Raw genomic sequence first — 26,341 nt, 5'->3', positions numbered from 1 at the left:
TAAGCGGCTTAGCGGATCAGCTGATAAGTGGCTTAGCGGCTTGGGAAAAAGGAAGGAAAGGAAGGAAAAAAACCCCGCAGGAACTCGCAAGACATTTTCGTCTTGCGAAGCAAGCCCATAGGAAATTCATTTTGCGAAGCACCTCCAAAACGGAAAACCCTTTCGTCTAGCGGTTTTCCGTCTTGCGAGGCATTCATCTTGCGGGGCACCACTGTACTGAAGAACAAACAGTTCAGAAAGAGAGCAAAACTAAAACATTTGAAGATGCAGTGTGCAAAGTTAAAACAATCCAAAAGCCTTAAAAAATAAAATGCACTGACCATTTATATAAAAAACAAAAAGAAGGAAGCCTGCCATGGTTTCCCAAGGAAGAGCTTTTTACAATCTTAAAACCATTACAGAAAAGACCCTCTATGTGTCCCAGGCAACAGTACCTCTGAAGGCAAAAAATCAAAGAGCAAGGCCTCTAATGGTCATAAGGGTAGTCAGATTCATGTGGCAGAAGACTGTCCTCAAATAGCCTGGCCCCAAAGCCCAAAAGCAGCACACAACTCTTACCTGTGCACCCAGATCATTGTATAGAAACTTCAATGCCGTCAGTTGTTCATCCATGCTCTTAGGGTTATCTGTTTGTTGTTTCTGTACAATTTGCCTTCCTGTTTTGATTACAGTTTCCACTTCAAGCTTTACTTCACTGAGAGTCTTGTAGAGTTTCTAGAGCCAGAATGAATTACACATTTGTTACCGTTTAATGTCTCAATGCTTGTCTGTTTCTGTTTCCAAATAATGGTTAAACTTGTTCATGTCATATTACTTCTTGAAAGCAGGTCAGACATAACAATGCATCAATTCAAAAATCCTGGACATAACAAATGTTTCATCCAGAGTTTTAAGAAATAGATGTTTGGGGTTTTTTTGCTTTAATGCTAAATATGACAAAGATAAAATTATGTTATTTACTCTGCATCAAATTTGTCTCTATGTACCATTAAAGTGAAAAGTTAAGTAAGCTTCCCTTAGAACTATTTTGATAATATGAAAGTGTTACGTTCTTTTGATAATTCTATCTAGGTATAAGAACCAAATCACTTAAAAAGAATTGTTCCTTTTATCCAAGCTTTCCACCAAATCTGTGGATATGCTTCTATAGAAGGATATCTTTGGTAGGAGTCTTCATTTCAGTTGAGACACAGAAGCAAAGTATCTTAAATCTTCATGACCTCATGGATATAATATGGAGGGAGAGGAAAGTAGGAAAGTGCAGCCAAAATTCTGTATTACCATGCACTTATCGAAGTGAGACTGAATTACATCTGGGTCAATATCCTTCACATCCAAGACATGGAGCTCAGCCTTTACACTGTCCAGAACCCGTTTACAATCCAGCATACGTTGCTCAAAGTTCGCTGGTTTCTGGAAAAGCTGATACTTTGTGGATACCTCCCGCAGTTTCCTCTGTTTATAAAAGAAGGCAACAATATCAAACTGTGACCAGAAAGAAAACACCCCCAAGAGGTTTCAACAACCCTCCTCCTCCATCTCATTGCTTAGACCATGCAGCACGTCTCCCAGATACCTATCCTAGTTTCTTGTACAGTCTTGAGCCTAGCACAGGATGCTTGTCCTTATCTTCAAAGGACTCCAGATTCTCATGCCCTTATCACATCTCTCTGCTCTTAAACCTCAATACATCTCTACCTGTGACTGTTACTCCTACAGCAAAACCCTCAGCTATCCAAGGTCTCCTGTTCCCTGAAATGATTTCATCCTTTCTCCCACTATGACGAGAAATACCTCTTACTTATGTCTTATATGACCCACAGGAAGCTGCCTTATACTGAATAAGTTGTCTACAAAGACTTACTGTCAGTTCCCTAGTTCCCATGCTAGGGGTCCAGCCTGGCAAGCCATGAGAAGTGGTCCATCTGTTCCCCACCAGCCCGGGCTTATCACCAAATCTCAAAGGTATTGTGCTCAGTGTTCAGGATAAAAACCCTTTGCCTATTCTTTAGAAATTGTTCCAAGCTAATTAGGTTTTATGTAGACTTATTGTGTACCGTATTTTTCGCTCTATAACACGCACCTGACCATAACACGCACATCGTTTTTAGAGGAGGAAAAAACATTCTGAATGAAACAGTGGATGTATCATTTTTGTGCTTCATGCTGTGGCCACAGACACGTGATCTGATGGTGAATTTGGGGTGACCCAATGCAAAAATCCTGAGAATTCCTGTGGATCCATGCTTTGTAACCACGTTTTTGCACCATTGTAGCCCCAGGCAACAGTGGGTGCGTGATTTTTCTGGTGCAGGCTGTAGCCATGGACATGCTATGTGATCTGATGGTGAATTTGGGGTGACCCAATGCAAAGATCCTGAGAATCCCTGTGGATCCATGCTTTGTAACCACATTTTTGCACCATTGCAGCCCCAGGCAACAGTGGGTGCGTGATTTTTTTGGTGCAGGCTGTAGCCATGGACATGCTATGTGATCTGATGGTGAATTTTGGGTGACCCAATGCAAAGATCCTGAGGATCCATATGGATCTATGCTTTGTAACCACATTTTAAGTGGGGAGCGAAGGAAAAACAAAGAAGGGTGTGCAGAGAAGCAGCTGGCTAAGAATGCAGGAGAGGAATTTAACGGGAGGGAGGAAAGAAAGGCAAAGGTTTCTCCCCGCCCAAGCCAGCCATCTCTCTCTCTCTCTCTCTCTCTCTCTCCCTCCCGCCCCTCTCTCTCTCCCTCTCCCCCAGCAGCACCGGAGCACAGAGAGGAACTCTGCTTTCCCCTCTGCTTGCCTGGAGGGGAGGGGCTTTCCCTGCTCTTTGTTCCGTTTCAGCAAACACAGCAACGAAACAGAGGAGGGTGGGCAGTAAGACCCTGAGGCAGAATGCAGGAAAGCAGCCACTTCCTCTTTTCAGGTTTCCCTTCTCCGTGAAGCGCGATTTGATTTTTGCCTGATTTTTCGGCTCCAGGGACCACACATTCGCTCAATAACACGCACAGACATTTCCCCTTCCTTTTTAGGAGAAAAAGTCTGCGTGTTATAGAGGGGAAAATACGGTAATTTACAGTGTAATATGCTGTATGCAGGCTAGTTCTGTCCCAGTGTCAGGCTTTAGTAATATGGCACTCTGAGCAAGGACAAAATTTGGCACACACTCCCAACTTTGAGTAGGTACTCATATACATACAAATATGATGATGATGATGATGCACTCCCTTAGCTCTGTGCCCAGTGGAGAAGAACTTTCCACACCACCCTAAATCCAGCACTGCCAATGCTTTACACTCGGAAACTATATGTATTGTACACTGATTCCTGCTGTACATGAATAAAGTGTGTAGCCTTCACCCGTAAGTGTGCTTACCACCCCCAAATCACAAAGAAGGCTGCCCTTTGTCAGAACACATCCTGCATACAAATTCTGAAATAATTCAAATCATGCTTTATTTCTACAACTAGCAGTGTCAACCTCCCATTTTATTTTTGGAGCTGTTCCAATGACAACGAATGTATTGAAATTTAGAAATCAGATCAACAGATAATTTAAACAAACTTCTAAGATGCCCTTCATCTACTGGATCTCAGGGTGATTTTCTAATAATTAGTAGAACAATTAATATTGAAAAGCAGCATCCAGACAAATCAAAGACGCGCAAGAAATTTATAAAGCAACAAAATTATTTATCTATTAAACTTCTGCAAATCAAATTCAAGTAGCAGGACTTATGTTTATCATCCATAGGTGCCCTCTCCATTTTTTACTTATGCGGTCAGTTGCACTCCGTCCTGGTCACTGTCAAATGTTTGTGATATTTACCTGCAAGGCATCCAATTGAGACCCACTACGAGGAGATCTGCATTCTGGGGAGGCTGGCATCAACGACCGCACGTTCTTTTTTAGCTCTTCCAAGGTAGATTCATGAGCAGCAATTTCAGTTTGGATTTTCTGCCAAGTCGTTATTGGAAAGGCAAAAAACAGTACATGGCAGATATCAGCCTTACTAGCAATAAATCACACCACAGAAGTCTATTATGAGTGCTACAGTGTCAACATCAGTCATGCTGGCTTTGATGATAGGCTCCTTCTTTCAAAGTCATTAGCCCTATTACAGCAGGTACTCCAATGTGTCCGCCTACACACACATACACAGCTAAATTATACGGCACAGATTCCTTTCAAGAAGCAATCTATCATCATCCTACACCCAAAAATCCTGCGTGGCAACAAAGTCTACTGAAAATACCTGTGCCTCCTGTGGCATTTGGAAGGCATCTATTCTGTCGGTCAAGTACGAAGTTAGCTGCCTATCCAGATCCTTCAAGCTCTCTTGTAGGACTTGCAACATGTGCTCGGTTTCTCGCATTGTCTGAAGCTGCTGTTCCAAGCAAATCTGTCTGCTCACTGCCTGAATTTTGAAGCAAAAGAGTAAGTTGCACAGCATGATTACTTTTGAATTTGCACACAGAAAAATATGAATATGAAATAAAATGAGAACTGCAATTTCCTTTCTTGCTGACAAGGGCTGCAATTTAAGCACTGAATTTTTCAAGATTATGAACCACTCCTAACAGAAGAGCACTTAATTCAGATATCCTTAACATGGGAAGCCCAAACAAAGATGTACATGATTATGTTCCCCCATCAGCATCATCCATCTCAACATACACAAGAATGGCATGGTTGGAGGCACAGCTTGAACTCTCTAGGGAATTCTATGAATCATTTCCTACTATAAAGGCTGCCAACATGGATGGCTTTTCCCCAGAGAAAACCCACTCCATTCAGCTGAACCGGAACAAATGGCAAATGGGTTTTCGGTGGATTGATGTTTGCTCCAAGTCAGCAGTAAAGAGCGGATTTTCCAAAGGAAAGTGGTAGGACAAACAGAAAACTGCTTGGACTGTGCCTAGTGTCTAAGCAAAGTGTGGACAAGCCCAAATCCATTAAGAAAAAGGTGATCAATGGATACTCGTGATGATGGATGTGTGTACCACCTCCAGTACAGTGGTACCTCAGTTTACGAACTTAATCCATTCTGGAAGTCTGTTCTTAAACCGAAACTGTTCTTAAACCGAGGCGTGCTTTCCCTAATGAGGCCTCCCACCAACGGTGCCCTTCCACCATTTGGCTTCCATTCTTAGACCGAGGTAAAGTTCACAAACCGAGACACTACTTCCGGTTTTCCAGAGTTCATTAAGCAAACAGGGCTGTTCTTAAACTGATGTACCACTGTATAATTGGTGTGCCTTTGAATGCCAGTTGCCACAAAACACAAGAGAAGAGACTACTATTACACTAATGTCCTGCTTGTGGGCTATCCATAGGCATCTGGTTGGCCTGAGAAAACAGGATGCTAGACTAGAGGAGTGCTTAATTTGATCCAGCAGGGTTTTTCTTATGTTTTTTTCATTGTTGTTCTTAGAACATTACTGCTGAAATTCATTTTATTCATCTCTCTCTCTCTCTCTCTCTCTCTCTCTCTCTCCTTAGGCAAGATCCCTTGGGTCTTAAACATTCCTAATGCTTTCACAATCACACACTTCAAAGGTCAGGGAGCAGGTCGCACTCAAAAACAGAGGTTAAGTGGTTCTTTTAAAACCACTTGGCCATATCAGTCATCAGAACAGATGTGAGTGAATAGAGTAAGGCAATATGCAATGGAAATGTGATCAGAACTGAAAGCTGCCGCAAAGGGAGTCCCTCGCTCAAAAGAATAGCTGTGGCTCCACCAAGGTAGTATAAATTCATGGTAAGGCAGTATAACTAATAGTTGAGACAAGTGTTCCTATGAGTAGAACTCCATTTGCTGGGCACACCAACTAGAAGAGGGGCAAGGTCATTTTTGCAGAAACCTGCATCCTCTGAAAAGCTGTGGGGGGGGGGGGTTGAATGGGGACTGAAGGTGGAAGAGGGAAGTGGCAAAATCACCCCCTCTTCTTTCAGTGAGAGTCTTCAGTGGATCTCAGTGTATTCCATGAGCAGAGGGAGTCTCTCCCTCAAAAAGTAGAAGGGACCTTTTGAATCCAACCCTGTGTTACACATTGCTGGTAGCATCCTGCTAATCTCTAAAATGAATCTGAGTCACCAATCCAGATCTTAATCTGTTTTGTGATTTTCAGAATTAATCTAGTTAGCCATTAATACGCTTCAACTAATATTCCGCTTACAGAAAGATTTTCTTCCATTTTGCACAAAAGCTTATGGGAACATTCTCACAGTCTTTTTATTCCTTGCTTTGCATCTTACTTATGATGGCAAAAACATTAGTTTACATATTGCCTCTTACTGATTTTTAGAAGCATGGAAGGAGTCCATTTATGAATCAACAACCCTATCATCTTTTGTTCTGCCCTGCACAGTGGATTGTGACCCACCAAGCTAAATGCAGCCAACCAGTCTGAATGTTGGCTAATCGGGGGCTTAGTAAGGCTTCAATTTTTGCTGTGTGTCTGACAGCTGCCAAACACCTGGAAGGCTACAATGGATGATTTGTGCATTATTTGTCTTGGTGGGTAGCAAGTTGTACAGGTCTGATATTGATACTGAGTGCCAAAGATTGCTGTCAGCTTGTGATGGCTATTTAAAGCTTTGTTACATACTAAGAATAGAGTCATTAGTGAAAACAAATTATCCATCTTACTAAAAATACAAATTCTTACCACATGACTTAATTCTTCATAGCGGGCATTGAAAGCTTCCAATTTTTCACTGATGATTTCATCAAGGATCCCTCCATCAATCAATGTTTGGCCAAGTTCCCGAATTTGAGTCCGGTTATCAGTTGGATGGCGTAGGACAGATTCCAATGACTAACAAGAATTGCATTGTTAGTTTTTTTAAAAAAATGCATCACAACAATGCAACAAAAACTAGTATAGGTAACTCAAATCTTACATTTATTTTACTTGCACCATCACAGCTTTGGGTGGGGAATAAACAAATGGAGAGCAGAGGAAACCCGCCCTCAATTTATTTCCCAGCCCCCACCCGTGCACAGCTGCAGTCGCAGACTTACTTGACTTTGGGAAGGTAGTGCACTACCTTGTGCCTCCTCGCCAAAACCCAGCACCTCACTTACCAGCTTTGGGAAGGTGGTGGAAGGGCTCTGGGAGCCTGACAAAGCCCTTGCGCCTCCTTCCCAAAGCCAGGCAAGCATTTACATGTTTATGTGTGGACCCTCAGAACCAAATCCTCACATAAAATGTGAGTTACCTGTATCTGAAAGCATGTGGAAACAATTATTTTAACCTGCCTGCCAAACACATCTTATGGAAGTGTACTCAGTAGCTCCAGGACAACAACCAACAAGGTTCTGCTTCTGCCAATCTGACCTGCAGCAATGATAGGACCTGAAGCAGATCCTCCTCAGCTGATCTCAAGCTATGGGGAGTTTCGCCCTGAAGTGTCCAGGACCCAATGCATTTAAGACAAAGTGAGAACTCATAATTTTGCCCAGAAGCACACCTGTAACCTGTTATGTTGTCTGAGCACCAGTGTTTGAACATCATGCTGATGCGCACCTGACAGCACTTGTTAACCTGTACCCTGCTAGGCCTGCAGAACCAGCAACTTTAGCAAATACACAGAAGAGCAGCCATGATGGGTGAAAATGTAGAGGTCTGTCATTTCTGTGCAAGCAGCACTGAATGTTTTGCTAGATTTTGCTAACTGCTGTGTGAGACTGGCATCCTGGATGTTGCTAAGATTAAAAGGAAACGTCACGCTGTCAACATAATGTTACCTACATGAAGAATACAATATCCATGGAGTCAAAACAAAGGTGAAAGCCAGTGCTGAAGTGCGTCAAAGGTGACTTAAGTGAAGAACTGCTGAAGAAGCAGGGGTCCCAGATGCACAATTCCCCTTCCCAGATAGATTATAGTCTTTGTCCTTCATGGGTCCACTCATGTGGTTAAATTAATTGAAAAGATGGAAAACTCCCATCCTCTTGGCCCAGTTTCCAATCAACATAAATAGTGTACGGAGAATCATTTTTGCTCCTTTTCACTGCTAGCTGCTACCTGCTGTCTAACTCTGCTTCACATGCTTTCACACAGCTGAAGCTCAAAAGATCCTGCCGTATCAGCCTGGATTTGTAACAATGAACTTCGGTCCAACCTGCTAGTATGCTTGGGAACTTAGAAAATCTGTTTCAAAATTAGAGGAAGTTAGGAGGAGCCCATATTAATTATTTGATTACTTTGTCAGTGCAGTCACCAAGACTTGCATATGCAATTTATATCACATAATACTTTAAGTTGCTTTATTTTCACAAACTTCATAATTTTTTAAGTTACTTGGTTATCTTAAAATTGTATAACAACATTAAGCATTGTACACAAATAAGCCAATTGATTTGTTTCACTTGCAATCTTGAGCTTTTATCACTGGTCATGCTTTACTCTTTGTCTCACTGGGTTGCTGCTGAGCAAGTCCTGATTGAGGGAATGCAATGAGCACTGGCGTATTGGACTGGCATACACTAGTGTTGATTGGATCCCCAAATTTGGCCAGTTGTAGTTTCCACACCATCTTTATGAACAGCCACTCATAAAGCACTTTGCAACTGTCTAATGTAGGTGTCACTGTGGCATGGATTATAGAATTCAGGTCACTGTCCTCCAACTGGAAAAAGGCACGCCAGTTAATTAAGGCAATTACTGAGATTTAAAGCACTTTTGGAAGAATTAACCCCAAAGGACATCTGTATCAATAAATAAAACCAAATATACAATAGCTTAACTATTATAAAGATTAGGCGGAACTGTTTATTCATTACAAATGCAACGATCATATGCTGTAATGTAGCAGAAAAATATTGTTCTAATAAATAAATTAAAAGTCCACGTGCATTTTCTGCCTTTTCCTTGAGCATACATGAATTGATGGAATGCCTACCATACCTCAAGGGCTTCATTGACAGCATCCACTTTATCTGGCAAGTTTTCAGTGGTTTTCATCCTTTCCTCCAAAGTATTCAGCCAGGCTGTTTCTAGATCCAGATAGTGGAGCAGCTCAATCCAGCAAGACCAGACTTCCTGAAGGTGATGGGATTTCATTAAAAAAACCCACAACTAAATTACATTTCAGAGACAAATCCCTATTCAATCTAGAGAGGCACATATTTCTCAAGTTTCAATTGGCACTCTAAACAGAGTTAGTTGTCAACCAGCAAGACCTTCATTAACCTCTGCATACACTCCACAAATTCTTTAGCAACAAGGCCTGGCAAACCACTCTGCAGTATAGCATGTCCTATCCGGTCCCAAGTTTCACCCCCTATCCTATCTTTTGCCACACCTCAAATGCATACCGTTCCACTGGAAAGTGGAAGAGCTATGAGATAAACCAAGGGATCTTGCTCTGTACCAATACCCACATCATTACAGTATAATCTCTCTAAATAAAATTTTGACACGCTCTGTCAGCTTAGCAAATGAAGATACAAAGGAATATTCTGCCCATGTACAGTACATAGTTGCTTTGTTTCTCCTTTGGAGATAGCCATGATTAAACCAACAAATCTCTAAGCATAGTTTTCCAATTTCATCCAAACCAGAAAACCATGAATGTTCATTTTTGAATACAGTATGATCTTAAACCATTCACTTGTTAAGGTGAGATATGATTTTCCAAAGCAAGCCACTGTCTCCCTTTGGGACAACTAGAGCAGGCTTTCACAAACTCAGCCCTCCAGATGTTTTTGGCCTACAACTCCCATGATACCTAGCTAGCAGGACCAGTGGTCACGGATGATGGGAATTGTAGTCTCAAAACATCTGGAGGGCTGAGGCTGAGGAAGCCTGAACTAAAGCATGTGTAGAGAATTATTATCTGAAATGCTTTGCAGATGTACACATGGTCACATCTGACCTCAAGTATCATTTAATATAGAAATTATGGTCACATTAAATAAAAGTTTTCATGTTTTCTAGTTTTCTAGTTCTTCGGCTTTTCAATGATGTACTAGCATTTCCTATTGCCCAATACATCCCAGACACATGAAACATTTCTGCGGAAGTTAGATTATTCGGCAATACCTCCAAAGTGTGGCATTTCCCCCGGATTCTGTTGCAGAGTAGCTGGTAATTCTCCAATACAAGGTTAAGCTCAGTTGTTAAGTCCTGACCACCAGGTGGCAGTTTAGCAGCTAACATCTTAATGTTGTCTTTCAGAATTTTCACCCGCACTTCTTTCTGTAGCACATCCTCTTTTGCTCTCTGCCCAAAGAAAGTGATTGTTGGTCAAATGGTTACTGACAAAGACAATTATAAAGTCTTAATCTTTAGTATACAAATGGAGGTCTCTACTCATTCAATTTTTTTCCCCAATATTTCATTATAGAAGCTGGCAGGAACAGAACCATTGTGCTCCATGAAGTTTCACTTGACGCTCTGTTGTATTATTTATCACATCATGCTGTCATGTTCATCATGCTGTCAAATGACATGATTTCTAACACAACAAAGACTCTTGTAGCACCTGAAATAATTTATTATTGCATGAGATTTCAGGATGTGCAAAGACGTTTATTTGAACATGATCTATCTTTCATAGCCAAACTATTGCCGTTTCAATTCATTAATATTTTTACCAAAACAGTGTTACAGAAATTGCAAAAACAACACTATAGAAAAATCCTTTACATTCATAACATTTTTAAGCAATTCAATAAAACATTTCCCAGGTGAGTAGCCATATAAAATATGTTTGTTAGGGTGGTCCTCCCATATCATGTCTTATTTCCAATTCTGTCACAGAGCTGAAATACCAACATGACACTGCAATTAAAAATATCTGACAAAAAACTAAATCATGACATAAGTTTGAATGAAAGTGGTGGTGGTAGAAAAAGGAAAATGCACCTACTTACAGTGAATCCTATGCCCCCTCTCAGTTTGAGTGTGCAAAGTTCCCTCATCAAATCTGCTAGCTCTGTATTCAGTTCTGCACTCTGAAAACATATAGTTTCAACCCCTTCGGTCCCTAATCCCGCTACATAGCAAGATCTACAACTTCTTCCTCCGCCAGGCACTGAAACTCCAGCAATAGTCCCAGGCCATTTGGCCAAGATAAGCAAATAGTGCCAGACCAAGTAAGAGCCACTTCTCACAATTACATAGGATCTCCACCACCACCACTGATTAGTTCCAGTTTTTCATAATTCGTATCCCGTTCTCCCTTCCAAAAAAAGGTTTAGACACAGAGGTTCACAGTTCCTTTTTTTCATTTTGTTTCATTTTCACAAAGCCTTATAAAAGATCATTTCCTGAAACCTAAGCTACTTTCCAACATCACGCCACACCCATTTCTATTATTCACTCAGGGTTTTCTAAAGCTAACTTTTTTAAAATTAAATTCAAAAACTCACAAAAGCAATTCAAAAAAGGAATTTCTTGTTTAATAATGGATAATATGCACATAAACTTAAGAGATCCACACAACCTTTCGCACAATCACGTTTTCTCACCTTCATTTCATCCACAGCATTTTCTAGCTCATCTGGACTCTTGTATTCAAAATCTCTCTCCAAATATTCTTCTTCGGCCTGAGTCATCCATTCTTGCATCTCTGTCAAATCCTTTTTGAGGTTTACAGCTTTTTCTTGACTTTCGGATAATTGATTTTTCTGACTAATGATCTAGCAGTTCAACCAAAAACACACAGAGAGGTAAAAGCTATCTGCATCATTTGAAGAGAGTCTCAGCACTGATTCAATGTAAAGTATAAATATCAGAGGATTGAAAGTTTCAGCAGCTCACTTCTAAAGTAATTATTGCATTATAAAATATCTGGCAAATACTGTTGCTATGGTTACAAAAAAAGATCTTTCATCACAGCTTACTAGAACTGACAGATGTAATAGAATACTATTCTGCTTATTTTTAGCTATAGAATGTTTGCTATAGTTTTAATTTCTATAATAACACATCCATGGTTGAACATCCCTAGGATATGGATCATTCAAAGAGGATGTTTATTGGAGTGAATCAACACCACAATTTACTGTTACATGTGCTTAGGTTTCTGTTACTTCAGGCAAACACACACATTATATACATATTAAATGGACAGGAGGTTCCAATGCAAATCTTATCCAGAATGAATATGTGCCCACTGGTACTGCCTAGACTGAAGGATGCCAAGAACTAGTTGAAATGTCTGGCCTTTTAAGGGATGGCTTCCTAAAATATAATAAAAAGAGGAGTAAGAAATACCTATCTGGGTAAATTAAACTTCAGATTCCACAGACACAATTTAAATTGGGGCAATGTTGTCTAATGGGGCAAGAAATAAAATGAGCATTCAACCAGCACAAGCAGCAGACCTGATCTGTCATTTTTTTGCTAGTCACAAACTCTTATTTTTCTTTTGGTCTGGCAGAAAACATGGGCAGGCAAGACCTAAAAGGTCTCAGTGGCTGGAAAAGACGACACTGATTTATTAGATACCAAAAAAAGGCAGTCTAGCTGAAACATTATGCTGTACAAAGTTACAAACAAGATGATTTACTTCGGTGTTTATTGATCCCATGGCCCTCAAGCATTTATCCAGCAGCAAAACCAAGAAGAGAAAGGATATAAAATAGTTCTGTTAGAAAGATGAACCCCACCCCTACCCCCTCCTCTAAGGAAGTTTACTGTGAAGGAAGTCTTGGGTCTGTGGCCGCATTGTGGCCACGAATACCCCACCCAAAGAGGCCTTGCCAAGCCATTTCATTACTATTTGTCAAAAGATGACTTGCCTTTGGAAATGGTCAGTGGTGTTTGGCATTCTGTTACATAATATAATGCTTAGTGCTGAATACATACATTATAAGCAACTATTACAATAATCCTGGAAGATAAATCACTATTCTTAACCCACATGGTCGTGTTGAGGCCAAGGGGCAGAATGACTTGCTAGGTCTACCTAAAGTTCATATCTAAGAAGAGATTTGAACAGGGTGTCATTCCAGATCACAGCTTGCACTCTAACCTTCTTTGCTAAACCAATAGTAGACAGCAGTCTCGTGGTTTCACTGCCAAACAGTTAACACAGTTTCAATGTTTTAGGATGGACTGTTGCCTGTTAATGTTTATTAACTTATCTAAGTACACTTATACCCTGCATCTCTTCCATAATGGAGCTCAAGGCAGTGCTTGTGAGATTCTCAGATGATCTCTCATCCAGGCACTGATCAGACCCAGACATTGTGTTTTAATATGCATGTTAAATATATTATTTATATGGCTACCAAGTCTGTTATTTCAATGTATACAAGAAAGCAAATACAGTACTATGAATACAAAGTGACGGACAAGACAATGCAAATAAAGAGTAATGCTGTCAGTAACTAACCTGCTTGCTGAGTCTCTCCCATTGTGACTGGACATCTGTCAGCTTAGATTTCACCCAGGCATTAACTGGCTGGCCTCTTAAAGCAGAGTCTATTTCTTTCATCTCCTTTAAGGACAACTCAGTCTTCTCCATTTCAGTAACAAACAGCTGATCACAAGAGAGAAAACACTTTAACAACCACTTTTCAGGATACAGGCAGAAATGTTGTCCATTTCCAAAGGCATTGTGCAAATACTTCTGATTCTATTTTTTATAACTTTATTATTCCACATGCAAAATTATTTTAAAATAAGTATCCAGTTGCATACTTTCATCTGAGTCTGAAAATGGATCCAATCCAGAGAGCTTCTTCAGGTGTGTGAGGGTTTGTATTCAACTACAGGGAATTCTTTTCTCTGAATAGCTTTGAGCAGCTGCTGCCCACACACAAATATTACATTACAAATGGCTTGTGAAAATCGCAACATGCAAAGAAAATGTGTGTCATATATTATGATGGGCTGTTGATGTCATGGAGTTTCCTGAGCAGTTATCTGGATTTTGGCCATTGTCTCTTTCTATTCAGGAATAGTCTCACAGTCAAGACTCAAAAGGGTATCAAGGGTACTCTGGCTCTGTCCCCACTACCTATAGTGATAAATTCAGTCAACTAAAAACCTTACAGCTACTAGGCTGGTTAATATACAAAGAACTGTGCAACAGTCCCTGTGCCCAAAAGAGGCTTCTTTGATCTTATGCTTCTTGAATAGCAGACCAGTATGCCAGATGGCAACCCACTTTTAGAAGCAAGTAAACTCTAAATAAGCTTGGAATATGTGGGTCTAGTCTTCTATTCAAAAGGAAAATATGATCAAATATCATGACAGGCACTCCCAATCACACAGGTAAGGCAGATTTTTGGAAACCAGTTATAATGGCTGTAATCATATACGATGGAGGGTACTAACCTCACACTTCGATTTAACCATACTGAAATACCTCTATATTTTAGGGAAAGTGTGCCTGTACTTTTGTGTTTTTGAATGCATGGCACAATTCAAATAATATCAGCACAATTGCACTTTTCTCCCAATCCCCCTATGACCGATGTTGTTTTAATTTTGTTTTTATTCCAACAGCATCTCCACGTGGGCAAAGCTCCAGCTAATTTATAGGCTACTCTGAAGACTTCATCATCAGATCTTGCAGCATTACACACGGGTGGCACTGTGGGTTAAACCACGGAGCCTAGGACTTGCCCATCAGAAGGTCGGTGGTTCGAATCTCCGCAACAGTGTGAGCTCCCGTTGCTCAGTCCCAGCTCCTGCCAACCTAGCAGTTCGAAAGCACATCAAGTGCAAGTAGATAAATAGGTACCGCTCCGGTGGGAAGGTAAACAGCGTTTCCGTACGCTGCTCTGGTTCTCCAGAAATGGCTTAGTCATGCTGTACACTGGCTCCCACGGCCAATAAAGCGAGATGAGCGCCGCAACCACAGAGTCAGCCACAACTGGACCTAATGGTCAGGGGTCCCTTTACCTTTACCTTTACCTTTACCTATCTCTCTGTTAGAAATCTTCATTTAAACAAAATAAGTGAGACAGTTCTAGTATTCCTATCTATATTGTAATACTGAACAGGCTCTCAAATTTTTAAAACGAGGTTCCACAACTGCATTTTAGTACCATGGTATCAGGGAACAAAGGAATGAAAAACACACTTTTGTGTTGCTTTATCCTTTTTTGAGAGAGAGAGAGGTTTTTATGAAATGCACTATATAATGCTTTGAAGTAGCCAAAGAATAACAGAGGTAAATAAGCAACTCTGTTCTACATTAGCAGGGCTTACCATGCATTGATCAAGCTGTCTCTGAAGGCCTTCAGGATCCCTTTGGATCGCTTGCTCTTTCATTAAGAAGTCTTTTACACCATCCAGCCACTTCTGAACCAGTTTTGAATCCGTCTGAACAGAACATAAAAAAATGTAATTAACTGTTTTAACCTATTTGTCTTCCAGATTGGAAAACCCCAAATACAATAGTAATCCCCACTTGCTTCCCCCCCCCCATTGTCAGGCTCATGTAAAGATTTGCTAACCAAAAACCCAATTATAGACTAACTAATAATCCAAATTCTGGACAAATGGCACCAACACTGGAGGAAGAGAAATAAAAACACACAAAGAAGCCTGGCGGATCAGACCAAAGGCCCATCTAGTGCAGCATCCTTTTCTCATAGTGACCAACCAAATCCCTATGAAAGTCCACAAGCAGGACCTGAGAGCAACACTGCTCCCCCCCCCCCCAATCTGTGATTTCTAACAACTGGCACTCAGAAGCATACTGACTCCGTTAAGTGGGGGTAAAACATAGCAGCTCACTCAAATCTTCTGTACCAGCATAGAACATGGGTTTGAAGGCTTTGAGGCATTTTGAAAACAGAGCAATAAGCAACTGGCTTGTGAGATAAAAGCATAATTTCATACTGTCAGAAAAATCTGAGTTGTAAACATAGCTCCTTCTGGCGTTAACGCAGACTTTGCTTGCAGAAGTACAAAATTGGTAGATTGCCTCCTCCCCCTTCTGTCAGCAAGATCCTTCACTGAATCAAAAACCTTCCATTGACAGAAGGAGCCCTTTTATTCACAGGAGGTGAAATTAGGATCCAACCCAATAATTACATTTCACCACAACTGCCAACAGCAGCAATAATGCACTATTAATGGAATGGTGCTTAGAGAACTACAACAAAAAAGAGAACTCACTGCCCCCAAGAGCCTAACACTTCATACAAAAGATGAGCTTTGAAATTTCAGTGATATGAAAGAGGCATGGTGTCATGGTATTCTAATAAGGAGTTCCAGAGAAGGGAGACATGACAAAGTAATTTTAGTGCAGGGTGGTTGAACACATAGCCCAAGAGCTGCATGTGGCCCTTGGGGCCCCTTTTTGGTGGCCCTCAGCAACATTTCATGCCTCCTCTGCAGCCCTTGCACTGCCTTTCCAATGTCGGCACTGGGCTTTGAGAAAACGGTGTGAGGATCCTGCCTTCTTCCCAAAACCTAGTTAGCATTTTCCCAGCTTTGGGAAGGAGGTGGGAGAACTCTAGGACTCTGACAGAACGCTGTGCCTCCTTCCCAAAGCCATGTACCTCACCTATTCAGCTTTGGGAGGACAGCACCAGGTCTGGGGGTTGTCAAATTTTGACCTTGCCTTCCCCCTCCTACAAGACAAGACACTGTGGAGCCCACGGGTTCAATGTCAAATTACTCTTGCAGCCCACTTGGTATGGAAATACAAGTGGGCACAAAAGGAAGCAGGTTGGTACCAAAGAAAATAGAGACGGCAGGGACTCTGACCAGAATATAGACATTTGGATAGGTGATGCCACTGTGAATGGATATATAAGAAAAGGAGGGATAGGTTCAATATGTCTGAGACCAAACATGAGTTTAATGAACTCAAGGAGAAATGCATATGCACAAATGGGGTTACAGGACTGGATAAAGATGGAAGCTCTAAGGTAGAGAGCTGGGAAGCATCATATAGGAAATACTGAAATCCATGTGATTTGAGGTGACCACAGAAACCAAGAATGCAGGGAAACAGAAGAGCAGGGGACTCCAAACATCCCTGAGGGTCTACAAAGGAGAAAGTTAAGAGAGAGCAAATCCCTGAAAGAGTAGGAAAAGAAACAGTTGAGAGCAGGTACAGGTATAGGTTGTGAAGGGAATAAAGTAGAAAAGAGGATAGTCAATTGTATCAAAAGGCAACAAAGAAGTCAAGAAGGATGTGAACAGGCTAGAGAGCCTTGAATTCAGCAGAGTTGGGTTGGGAATTAAATTCTGTTCTATTTTAGATCAACTATATGATCAGCCTCAGTGGTTTTAGAAATATCTCTACCAGAATTCAGTTATGCTTCTCATTTTTATTCTTTGCTGATTGTGCATATATATTGCCATCTTAAAGGATACTTGTTCTAGGTATTCATCAAAGTACTTATTGTGCTCTGCATCTTGATACAGAGGGATAATTTATGTCCGGATTCTTGACATTTTTTGTTCTACCTCCAGCTTCTGGCATTTTTTCAGCTGACTTGATTTGCTTGTGAAGAAAAGTTTCCAAAACAGGGAGCACACACAGTAGGTCCAAGGATATTCACTACAGGCCAATAGAGATACACTCTAGCCTGTAGAACTCAGCAGTAAATATTCTTCAGCCAAAATACTATTTATATATTGCCTAACATTGACAAGGCATTTTATGTACCTAAAGCAGACATCTTATGGCCAAGGATTTCTCATGATCCCTTTGATCATTTTCCCTCCTGACTTCTAGCTGCCACATCTCCACTGTCATTATCCCTCCTTTCCACTATAGCAAACCCAACCTTCTCCTTTAGCTCCAACAGAGTCGCTATGTCCCCCAGCCTCCAAAAATGATTTCTTGCCCCATGTGCACCTATAAATACCATCAGATATCTATGGAGCAACTTGCCTTTAGTCTCCCAAAACAATGGTGGTGCTGATGCTGGGTTCTCCTGCCCACAGTGGGTCACTCTGACAGGTGAGTGGGCTGTTCAAATCATTTGATGTCATTATGATGTCAGATGACACACAACTTGAATTCAAATAGTGCTACAAAGGAAAATTCAAGCCCATCAAGTAAGCCTTGAAGTCAGCACCACTCAGCTGATTGGTGCTGACATCAAGCTCTCTTTTTGGTAGTGATCATTTGCACCAGTGATTCTTGATGAGGTTTCAGTGGACCTGAATTCTGTGTCTATCAGTTGATCTGTGCAGACTTTGAGCCCTACTTTTGGCAGGGGTCATCTGTGTGAGGAAGCTCTATTGAGAACTCCCTAGTGCAGCAAATTCCAGCAGGCTTGAAGTAGCATCTGTTAGAACATCAAGCTCTGCTTTCAGCAGGGGTTGGCTGTGCAAGAGAGTTTTCAATGGATAGCTCTATTCCAATGTCATCCCAGTGGGCTCGGCTGGCTGGCAGTCAACCTCCCTTGACAAGGAACAATCAAGAGTATGCTGGCAGGCACATCTCTGTCTGCCCCACAGTTGATGTCAGATATGACATGAGGAGTGGGAGAGGCGGGCATGATTTTGAGGAAGCGGCCTTGCAGACCAAACTGGGATCTGTGCCAGGCCTAATCAGGCCTGTGTGCCAGAGGTTCTCCATGTCCATCATAAAACATGCCACTTCCTTTTGCTGTCCTGACATTCCTCAATTTTTGCTTCTGGCCCCATGTAACTTGTCTTCCATCTCCCTCACCAAAACCACTATTTTCTCATTACAAAACCTAAAGGTACTGATTTCATTCCTTCCCCCCTGACCTTTCTACTTTGTTTAATACTTCATTAGATCCTTCTTTTGATACTCATCCATTTGTATACTTTCCATATCCACTGACATCACCAACATCCACCCAGCTGACCAGGCACAAAGCTTTGGCTTTATCTGATTCCCCCCTGCCCATTGCTTTGCACATTCAGTCTGTTGCCAAGCATTGCTCTAATGAGTGAACAATGTGAAAATGCAGCCCTTCCTTTCTGGTCCATTTGTTCTTTCATTACAACAATGTGAAAATATAGCCCTTGCTCTCTGGCTCATGTTCAAATCTAGCCCACTATTCACCTCTCTTGTTAATGTGACCATGTGGCACATCCGTCCTTCAGAAGACAGATTATACTCATAAATATTCCGAAGAAAACAAACCAGAATAAAGTAACAAGTCAAGGTCCATTTTTGGCAATTACCGGTAACTTATAGTTAGAAACAAAAATTCTACAAATTAGCATTAACATTAACTTTAGCATGAGTCAAGGCAAGTATTTCTTTTCCTGTTCTAAAGCCGCTAACATCTTGTGGTTTAGTTCAGAATATTGTGGGCTCAGAAAAGATTTCCCATAATCAAAAGGCATAAACCCTGTGATCCCAACCCCCTTCAAAGGGGAACTTTCAAAAGAGTTTGGATTCATTTTCTCCTAGATTTACTTTGATGTCCTAATTTGGTGGTATTCTGTCCTGTTAGCAGGATGACTGACACACATAATCATGGTCATATATTTACCTCAAATATTCTCAATTTGGAAATAATTTCTTCCAGTAGGTGAACGTCTTTAGAAACCTTCATATTTAACTTGTCCCTGTATCCCTGCAAACACTTGAATTCTTGCTTGTAGAGCTTTGATTTTTCAGAAGAAATATGCTTCTCTAAGACTTGTGTGTCTGCAGCAAGTTTATCAACCACACTTTTCTGATTTTCCAGAGTTTCACAGATCGTCTGCAGGGAAAGGATTAAAGAGAAATACATTTCACTTTTGCACATGGCAGCAATTCCATGTTCTGTGTAAAATATATCATCTTTAACTGTACATATTACAACACTACACAGAAAATATAGCAATGGATGTGGCCTTTGTGTCACCCAACAATATTTTCTTATGCCAAAATGGGTTTTGTGTCAATATAATTTCCAGAGCCACAAGGATTTTTTTAATGTGAATTCATTCAAAAGTCCTGATGTTTCTGTTGACAGGACAACAGGACATAAAATGAGGCTCCTAGGACCTCCAGCTTGCATGTCCAGCTGCTTCTATTACAACTCACAGGATAGTTGTTCTAGAGAAAAGTGAGGCAAAAGGTTTTCTGAGACAAATCTATTTATGGGTGGTGAATCCATTAACTGCTGACCTGATCAAGTGATTTTCTATGCCCCACCCCCCAACCAAAAAACATGGCAGCAGTAGGGAAGAAATCCATAAACAGCTCTGAAATTGCACAAATATCTACTGGAGAAAGGAAGTACAGAAAAAAGAAGCAAGCAGGCCGCAGTTCCCCACTCCTGCCTCTTACCAGCTGGCACAGCATATCAGTTGGCATGGCAAAGAAGAAATTGGCTCTCCTCCTGAAGGCATGATTTGCAGCCCTAATTCCCTACCATTGCATCCAACTGGCCAGCGATACATTTCGAAGGGTGGGGTGAGCAAAAAGGATCAAACCTCCTTCTTTAGGCAGATACACATGATTTGTAACCCAGGGAATGGGTCACAGTCCATCAAGTTTGAAAACTTTGGTGTCAGGAAGGTATTTCAGCTGGCTACCCATGTGGGTCTCCCTAATATGGGCGGAGTGGCGTATTAGAATCATTTCCTCCACACTGATCTTTGTAAATGCATGTATGCGATACTATTTTAGGAAAGTTGTGTCCAGTTTTGTGGAACCTATTGTTGTCTAGTTCTTTCTTTCCCTCCCATATGCTCTGCAAGGACATGGAAGGTCTGATTGACTGCTAGGCAAAACAGCTTAGCTAACACTCGCTATTTTGCCTGAAACTATGGAAAAGGAAGCATGCATATTTTGAATGCATCACTCACATTAGGCCTGTGTTTTTCATACATCCACAACTATTTATACAACACAACACATGTTGTTTGTCACACCTATCTTACTGACTAGCAGTTTTCACATATAAGCCTGTCAAAACTGTGGTAGAAGTCTAATTCTTCTCCGCACCCACCCCCCAATGGTACACACCAATGTTAGTCAGCTTAATTTAAAATGCAATGGCATAAAAAAGCCAAGCTGACTATAGACAGCTGCGTCTGAGTTTAAATTTGCTGAAGTGAAAAAAGGGAACATACCTTTGTCTGCTGCAAGGCTCTCTCAACTTTACTAAAGTCATTCACTGTATTCATGACAGATTGTGCCTTGCTTTCCAAATCATTCAGCTCACCCTTCAGTTTTTTCAAAGCATCCAAATAGTCCTTAGAAGGCTGGCTTTCCAATTCTACTTTCAAAATAAAAATGTAATGGATATGAAAAACAATTATTTATTTTTTTAAAAGCCATACAGGGCAATTCAACATTCAGTCAGCAGAAGCATTTCAGCTTGCCCCAAAGAATGATATCCTCTCTCCTCCCACCAAATACTGTTCTTGGGGCTCTCCAAACCACCAGAGATGATTTGTGAGGGGAAAGAGCACCTCACTAACACACCAGAGTTGTGTTGGCTGTGTTCAGGAGTAAAAGCAAGCCAAAAAATCTTGGCTTAAAACACAATATTGTGTGTGAGGTGTATGCAGGTGCACACAGTCCAATTTGGCCCACTTTGCTTCTCCCTTCATGTGACATGGTTAAAAAAAAACACCTCAAGAAGGGGTTAGCTTAAGATTATGTCTGAATCAGGCATTGTGATTTGTTAGGATTGTGATTTGTTTCTCCCTAACAAGTTAAGATCACTAGTCAGTCTTAACGGTTTGTTTCTGACGTATGAACCCTAGCTCATTAGGGGAAAACAAGCAACAATCCCAAAACCTGGGCATAACACTAAACTATCACCTTCCTGGTTTATCTGCTTGCATAAAGCGAGGCCACAGCAGGAGTGATTGGGCTGCTTGCACCAGCACATACACCTTATGATTAATCAAGTCAGATTCTTGGGTTTATTGCTACATGTGAACATGGCCACCATATCATTTTTGCCTTATTTAAAATAAAAGTTCTCCTCTTGACTGCATATGTGGGGTTGGCAGAGGTTCATCTAATGGAAATTATGCTGCAAAACAGGACAGAGACCCAACTCCCCTAGAAATGTTGCAAGGAACACTGCCAGTTGTACATGGAAGCCACTGAACATTTGGCTGAATGTGCTGCTTAAGTCACATCTATAATTACCAGAAGAGTGACTTTGGATACTGATAATCCCTTCTTTTTATGAGGGAAGGCTAACACATTTGAGGATTCTTAGTTTAGAAAAATGACAATTAAAGGGACACATCATATAGGCTTATAAAAATATCCATGCTGTGGAGTAAGAGAGAATTTTCATCTGTCTCTCACAGACTCAAGAGTCATCCAGTTGAATTGACACGAAGCAGATACAGGATATACAAAATAACCTACTTCTCTGCACAATGCAAAGTTAATTTATGGAATTCAGTTCACTGCCACAAGATGCTATATCCATAGCTCAGGTGGCTGGGAAATGGCTTTAGGGAAATTCACAGAGAAGTGTTGCACAAATGGCTATTAGTCATGATAGCTATATAGAATCTCCATGTTCAGAGGCGATAAATACTCAAGAACTCCATTTGCAAAAGTGGGTTGACCCAGCAGGGCCCTTATTATTATATATCAAGCATTAATCTTTTTGTCCTAAACCTCAATTGCCCTCCTGAATGTTTCTCTTTTATTCCATCAAATGTTGCAGGCTATAGCATTTACCTCAAGCATATTTTGACCTATATGTTCTGAACCAAGAAACTCCTACAATACTGTAAAAGCTCAGGTTATGCAGGAAACCAAAAGAAGAAAGCAAGGATATATATATATATGATTATAAGAATCAATCACACTATCCAGTAAGTTTACCCTTTTTTTGGAAATTCTGGAGAAACATGATAAAAACATCAAGGTTAGTTTGAATAATCACAGTTTTCCTTTATATAAAACTACATATCTTTAAATCCCTAATTATGGAGTACAGCACTACGGTTAAGTTTAAAAAAATAATAATTAAAAAAAGCTTAAGGCAGCAATTGATAAATAACTGATTTTGCATTGTATTTCTGTGTTTGAAAACTGAAGGACAATGGTACAACATTGCACTTCTGAACTAACACTATGTTAAATAATAATATTTATATAATTCTTTTTGCTACTGCATTTCTCTGTTGAAGTGCTTCAGTTAAAAAATAAAAAAAAGAACCAAATGATTATTCACCACAATATGGATGAAACTGTAATTCCTTTATTGGAGACCGGGAACAGAGCATTAATAGCCTGGCAGAAGCATAACTTGGCAGGAATAGACCAAAGGAGTTCACAAACTATTCTGCCACAATAGTACCTGAGCACATTTTTCTTAAAATACTATGGAATCTTCATTTTTCTCCATTACAAATATACAGTTATTACCTTGTGGACATAAAATCAAAACTGCATAAAAAATCAAACATCAAACTGACACCAGTTGCCTGTGTATTAATCTGTTAAAAATATGCTATGCATCCTTAACACACCATGAAGTTCACTTTTCAAGTTTGAAAGAAAGCTATCAGGCCTGGTGGGATAATAAATATAAAGAATCTAAACATTTCATTCCATCAATGGAAAGAGCTTCTGTCAATGGAACTCTTCGTCATTTACAGAATGGAGCATTTGACTTCAGATCCAAACGTACAGAAATACAAAGGAGCACAGGCAAATACTAACTGCATGGAAAAGCTGGGACCTAAAGCAACATTAAGTAGTTGTGTAAGTTTACGTGTACTGAAATTTTGGTTTCACTGGAGTGTTACATTGACACTTACATTTTAAGCATTTATTGATGATTTTAAGCAGTATTTTTTAAAGTATGGCGTTCATTTAGTTGCCTGAAGCAAATATCTGATCTGGCAGGATATAAATTAAATTATCATAGCAGTAATTTCACTAAAGTCTTCCTGTCCAAGGACAATGAAAGAGAAGACAATTCCTGTGTTTTTGACATACTGGATGGCTTCATACATTATACATAAAACTAAGCGCTACTATTTTAGACAGTGATATTTAAATGCTCTCTACATAGACCCCCCCCCAATAGCATGAGACTGGTAAGCTGACCTTGAAATAAATAATGCTGAAAAATAAATTTGTCTCTTTAAAATGTTGTTAAGTTATATATGCAGAAACAGCATATACATCTTTTTTACATCTCTGTAGGCAATTCAGTGTTTTCCTGTTTTTCTCTGAACCACCTTCAGAATTAGTGGCATTTATAAATGACCTGCATCCAAAAAGTAGCAATCTAGGCACTGCTTTTATGAAGAAAATGATTTTGTTATATAGTAAGCAGAGAAAACAGAAATTGGGCTTATTCCTTTATGAGGAGCTACAAAATCTATTCCATGCTTCCAGCAAGACTATATAATTTATACACAGAATCTGTGGTGAACACAAAGCAGCAATTCTAAGGTTTTTGCTACAAGCAAAAAAATAGCAATATATTGTAAGCGGGTGTTTTTTAAAAAAACACATCCACATGTTAAATAAAAACACACCTTTCTTCACTTGCTGTGACAGGCCCTCCAGTTTCTGTTGAACAGACTTGAAGCGATCATTCAAAGACTTTATGTTTTCCTCAATAAAGTCTGGAGCACCCGGCTGGGATGCAAGGACCTTGCCCTGGGTTTTCAGCTGTTCAATCCAGGGACTCAGACTTAATAGGTCAGCGTGTTCCCTCTGTGAAAGTTAAGTATAAGCACACACACACACACACACAAGCATTAACATCATTTAAACAACACTGGGTTCCTACCACTGTAGGTTCAGTTTATAATTCCATTTTGTTTATGCATCTCACAATGAACAAGTTTACCTGGCACAACTCCTTTAGAGTTGTTAAAGGTTGCTGTTGCAATGATGGAGCAGAGTTTTCTTTCAGCCATAATTCTTTATCACTCAAAGTCTTATCAAGCTCACCCATTTCCCTAAAATAAATGTTTACTTCATCCTGGCATTGCACTTTTCTTGCAACTTCTTCCAAGTGCCGGCCTGCCCTTTTCCACTCTGCCAACAGTTTCTCGAGGGCATTTGCTACATCTTCAGTAGGAAGCCCTTCTGAACAAGCAAAAGAAATAAAAACTGTTTTGATATGAAGTATTCACCAACACAACGATACATGCTTCTCTTATAAGCTTACTTAGATCAGGCTCAATAGTAACAATGGTTTCCTCGTCAATCACTTGCAAACTGTAACATAGGGAATAATTTAAGTTCACCTGCATTCCTTTTTTTTAAATAAAAATAAAAAATGCTCCTTTTTACAACCATCGCCTGACATTCAGTTTCATTTTAATTGCACAAATCTTCCCCAGCTATCTAGTGAAAAGAAGCATCTCACTAGGAATTCAGCAGTTCATAACTGTGCCTTTTCATGGTAATAGGTATATATTGGTAGGCTAGACAAGAGAAGCAGATCAGAATCCAAATACAGACGTAATTAACATATGATGGACCTGTTCAAGTATAGATGCCTACAGAATCTCCTCTTGTGTGCCAGCCCTAAGTAAGCTGCTCTGAGTGCCTTAGAGAGTACCTTGCTCTGAGCACATGGGTGGATGAGCATGGCATAAATCCAATAAATGAACATGCCAAGAATCAAACGGGATGTAATATAAATATGTTCTTCTCCTGTCCCCTTCCACAGGAGATCTGGAGTATGACATCATCATCATCATTCTCCACCCATCTGGCTGGGTTTCCCCAGACACTATGGGCAGCTTACAGCATATATAAAACATAGTAAAATATCAAACATTAAAAACTTCCCAATACAGGGCTGCCTTCAGTTGTCTTCTAAAAGTTATGTAGTTCTTTATCGCCTTGAAATCTGAAGGGAGGGTGTTCCATAGGAAGGGTGCCATTACCGAGAAATGGGCCTTTTCAGTGGCAGTTTCCTGCTTGTGGAATGCTCTCCCCAGAGAAGGCTCGCCTAACACTACCTTTGCCTAGTTTTAGGCACCAGGCATTTTTTTTTTTCCTACCTGGGCTTTTGGCCCTTGATCTTGGTGATTTTTAAAGTATTTCTGGCCTCTTTTGGTGGGGCAGGATTTGCTAGGCCTGTCTTGTATTTGTATAGATGTCATTTCCATGAATAAAGTGACTTAACAATAGTAATAATTCTGGAATTAAGATGGACTATAATCAAGTTATCTTAATAAGAAATCAATGATTTCAACTCACTAACACTAGAATGTCTTTTGAGGTCTTACAGCTTTCAGTGAAGGAGAAACTGGTGCTTTCATAAATTTCAGTTATTGTAATTCTGGTGTTTTTTGTAGCTTCTGGAAACTCAAAGTTTTGACAAGAGCAAGTAATGCAAAGTACTTGCATCATGCTATTATTATGATTACCTTTTCTCATTTGGTCCATCAGATTTTCTCCAACCTGGTTCAGTTCATTCAATGTTTTCTTTTTTTCAATCCTTTCTTTTTCTATTGCCTGTTAATAAAAAAAAA

General features: G+C 40.2%; 1 protein-coding gene across 4 annotated transcripts in view; it reads right to left on the bottom strand.

Moving 5' to 3' along the window:
* UTRN (utrophin) overlaps nucleotides 1–26,341 on the bottom strand; it is a gene marked incomplete at its 3' end in the record, with an annotated part of 327,257 nt that overhangs the window by 224,692 nt on the left and 76,224 nt on the right. For all 4 annotated transcript variants that reach the window (XM_083496211.1, XM_083496214.1, XM_083496212.1 and 1 more), the window contains exons 19-33: nucleotides 26,237–26,324; nucleotides 24,700–24,941; nucleotides 24,383–24,563; nucleotides 20,984–21,129; nucleotides 19,411–19,623; nucleotides 15,179–15,292; nucleotides 13,353–13,499; nucleotides 11,482–11,652; nucleotides 10,052–10,231; nucleotides 8,915–9,049; nucleotides 6,671–6,820; nucleotides 4,255–4,416; nucleotides 3,828–3,956; nucleotides 1,282–1,455; nucleotides 559–714 (exon numbers count right to left, since the gene is read on the bottom strand). In XM_083496211.1, coding sequence (XP_083352337.1) covers nucleotides 559–714; nucleotides 1,282–1,455; nucleotides 3,828–3,956; nucleotides 4,255–4,416; nucleotides 6,671–6,820; nucleotides 8,915–9,049; nucleotides 10,052–10,231; nucleotides 11,482–11,652; nucleotides 13,353–13,499; nucleotides 15,179–15,292; nucleotides 19,411–19,623; nucleotides 20,984–21,129; nucleotides 24,383–24,563; nucleotides 24,700–24,941; nucleotides 26,237–26,324 — 2,388 coding nt within the window. The remainder of the gene's footprint in view (nucleotides 1–558; nucleotides 715–1,281; nucleotides 1,456–3,827; nucleotides 3,957–4,254; nucleotides 4,417–6,670; nucleotides 6,821–8,914; nucleotides 9,050–10,051; nucleotides 10,232–11,481; nucleotides 11,653–13,352; nucleotides 13,500–15,178; nucleotides 15,293–19,410; nucleotides 19,624–20,983; nucleotides 21,130–24,382; nucleotides 24,564–24,699; nucleotides 24,942–26,236; nucleotides 26,325–26,341) is intronic.

This window comes from Podarcis liolepis (assembly GCF_965112155.1).
Source record: "Podarcis liolepis genome assembly, chromosome: 3".
NCBI lineage: Eukaryota > Metazoa > Chordata > Lepidosauria > Squamata > Lacertidae > Podarcis > Podarcis liolepis.
Note: the sequence above shows the minus strand (reverse complement) of the source record. Positions and strands in the feature narration are given on the sequence as shown.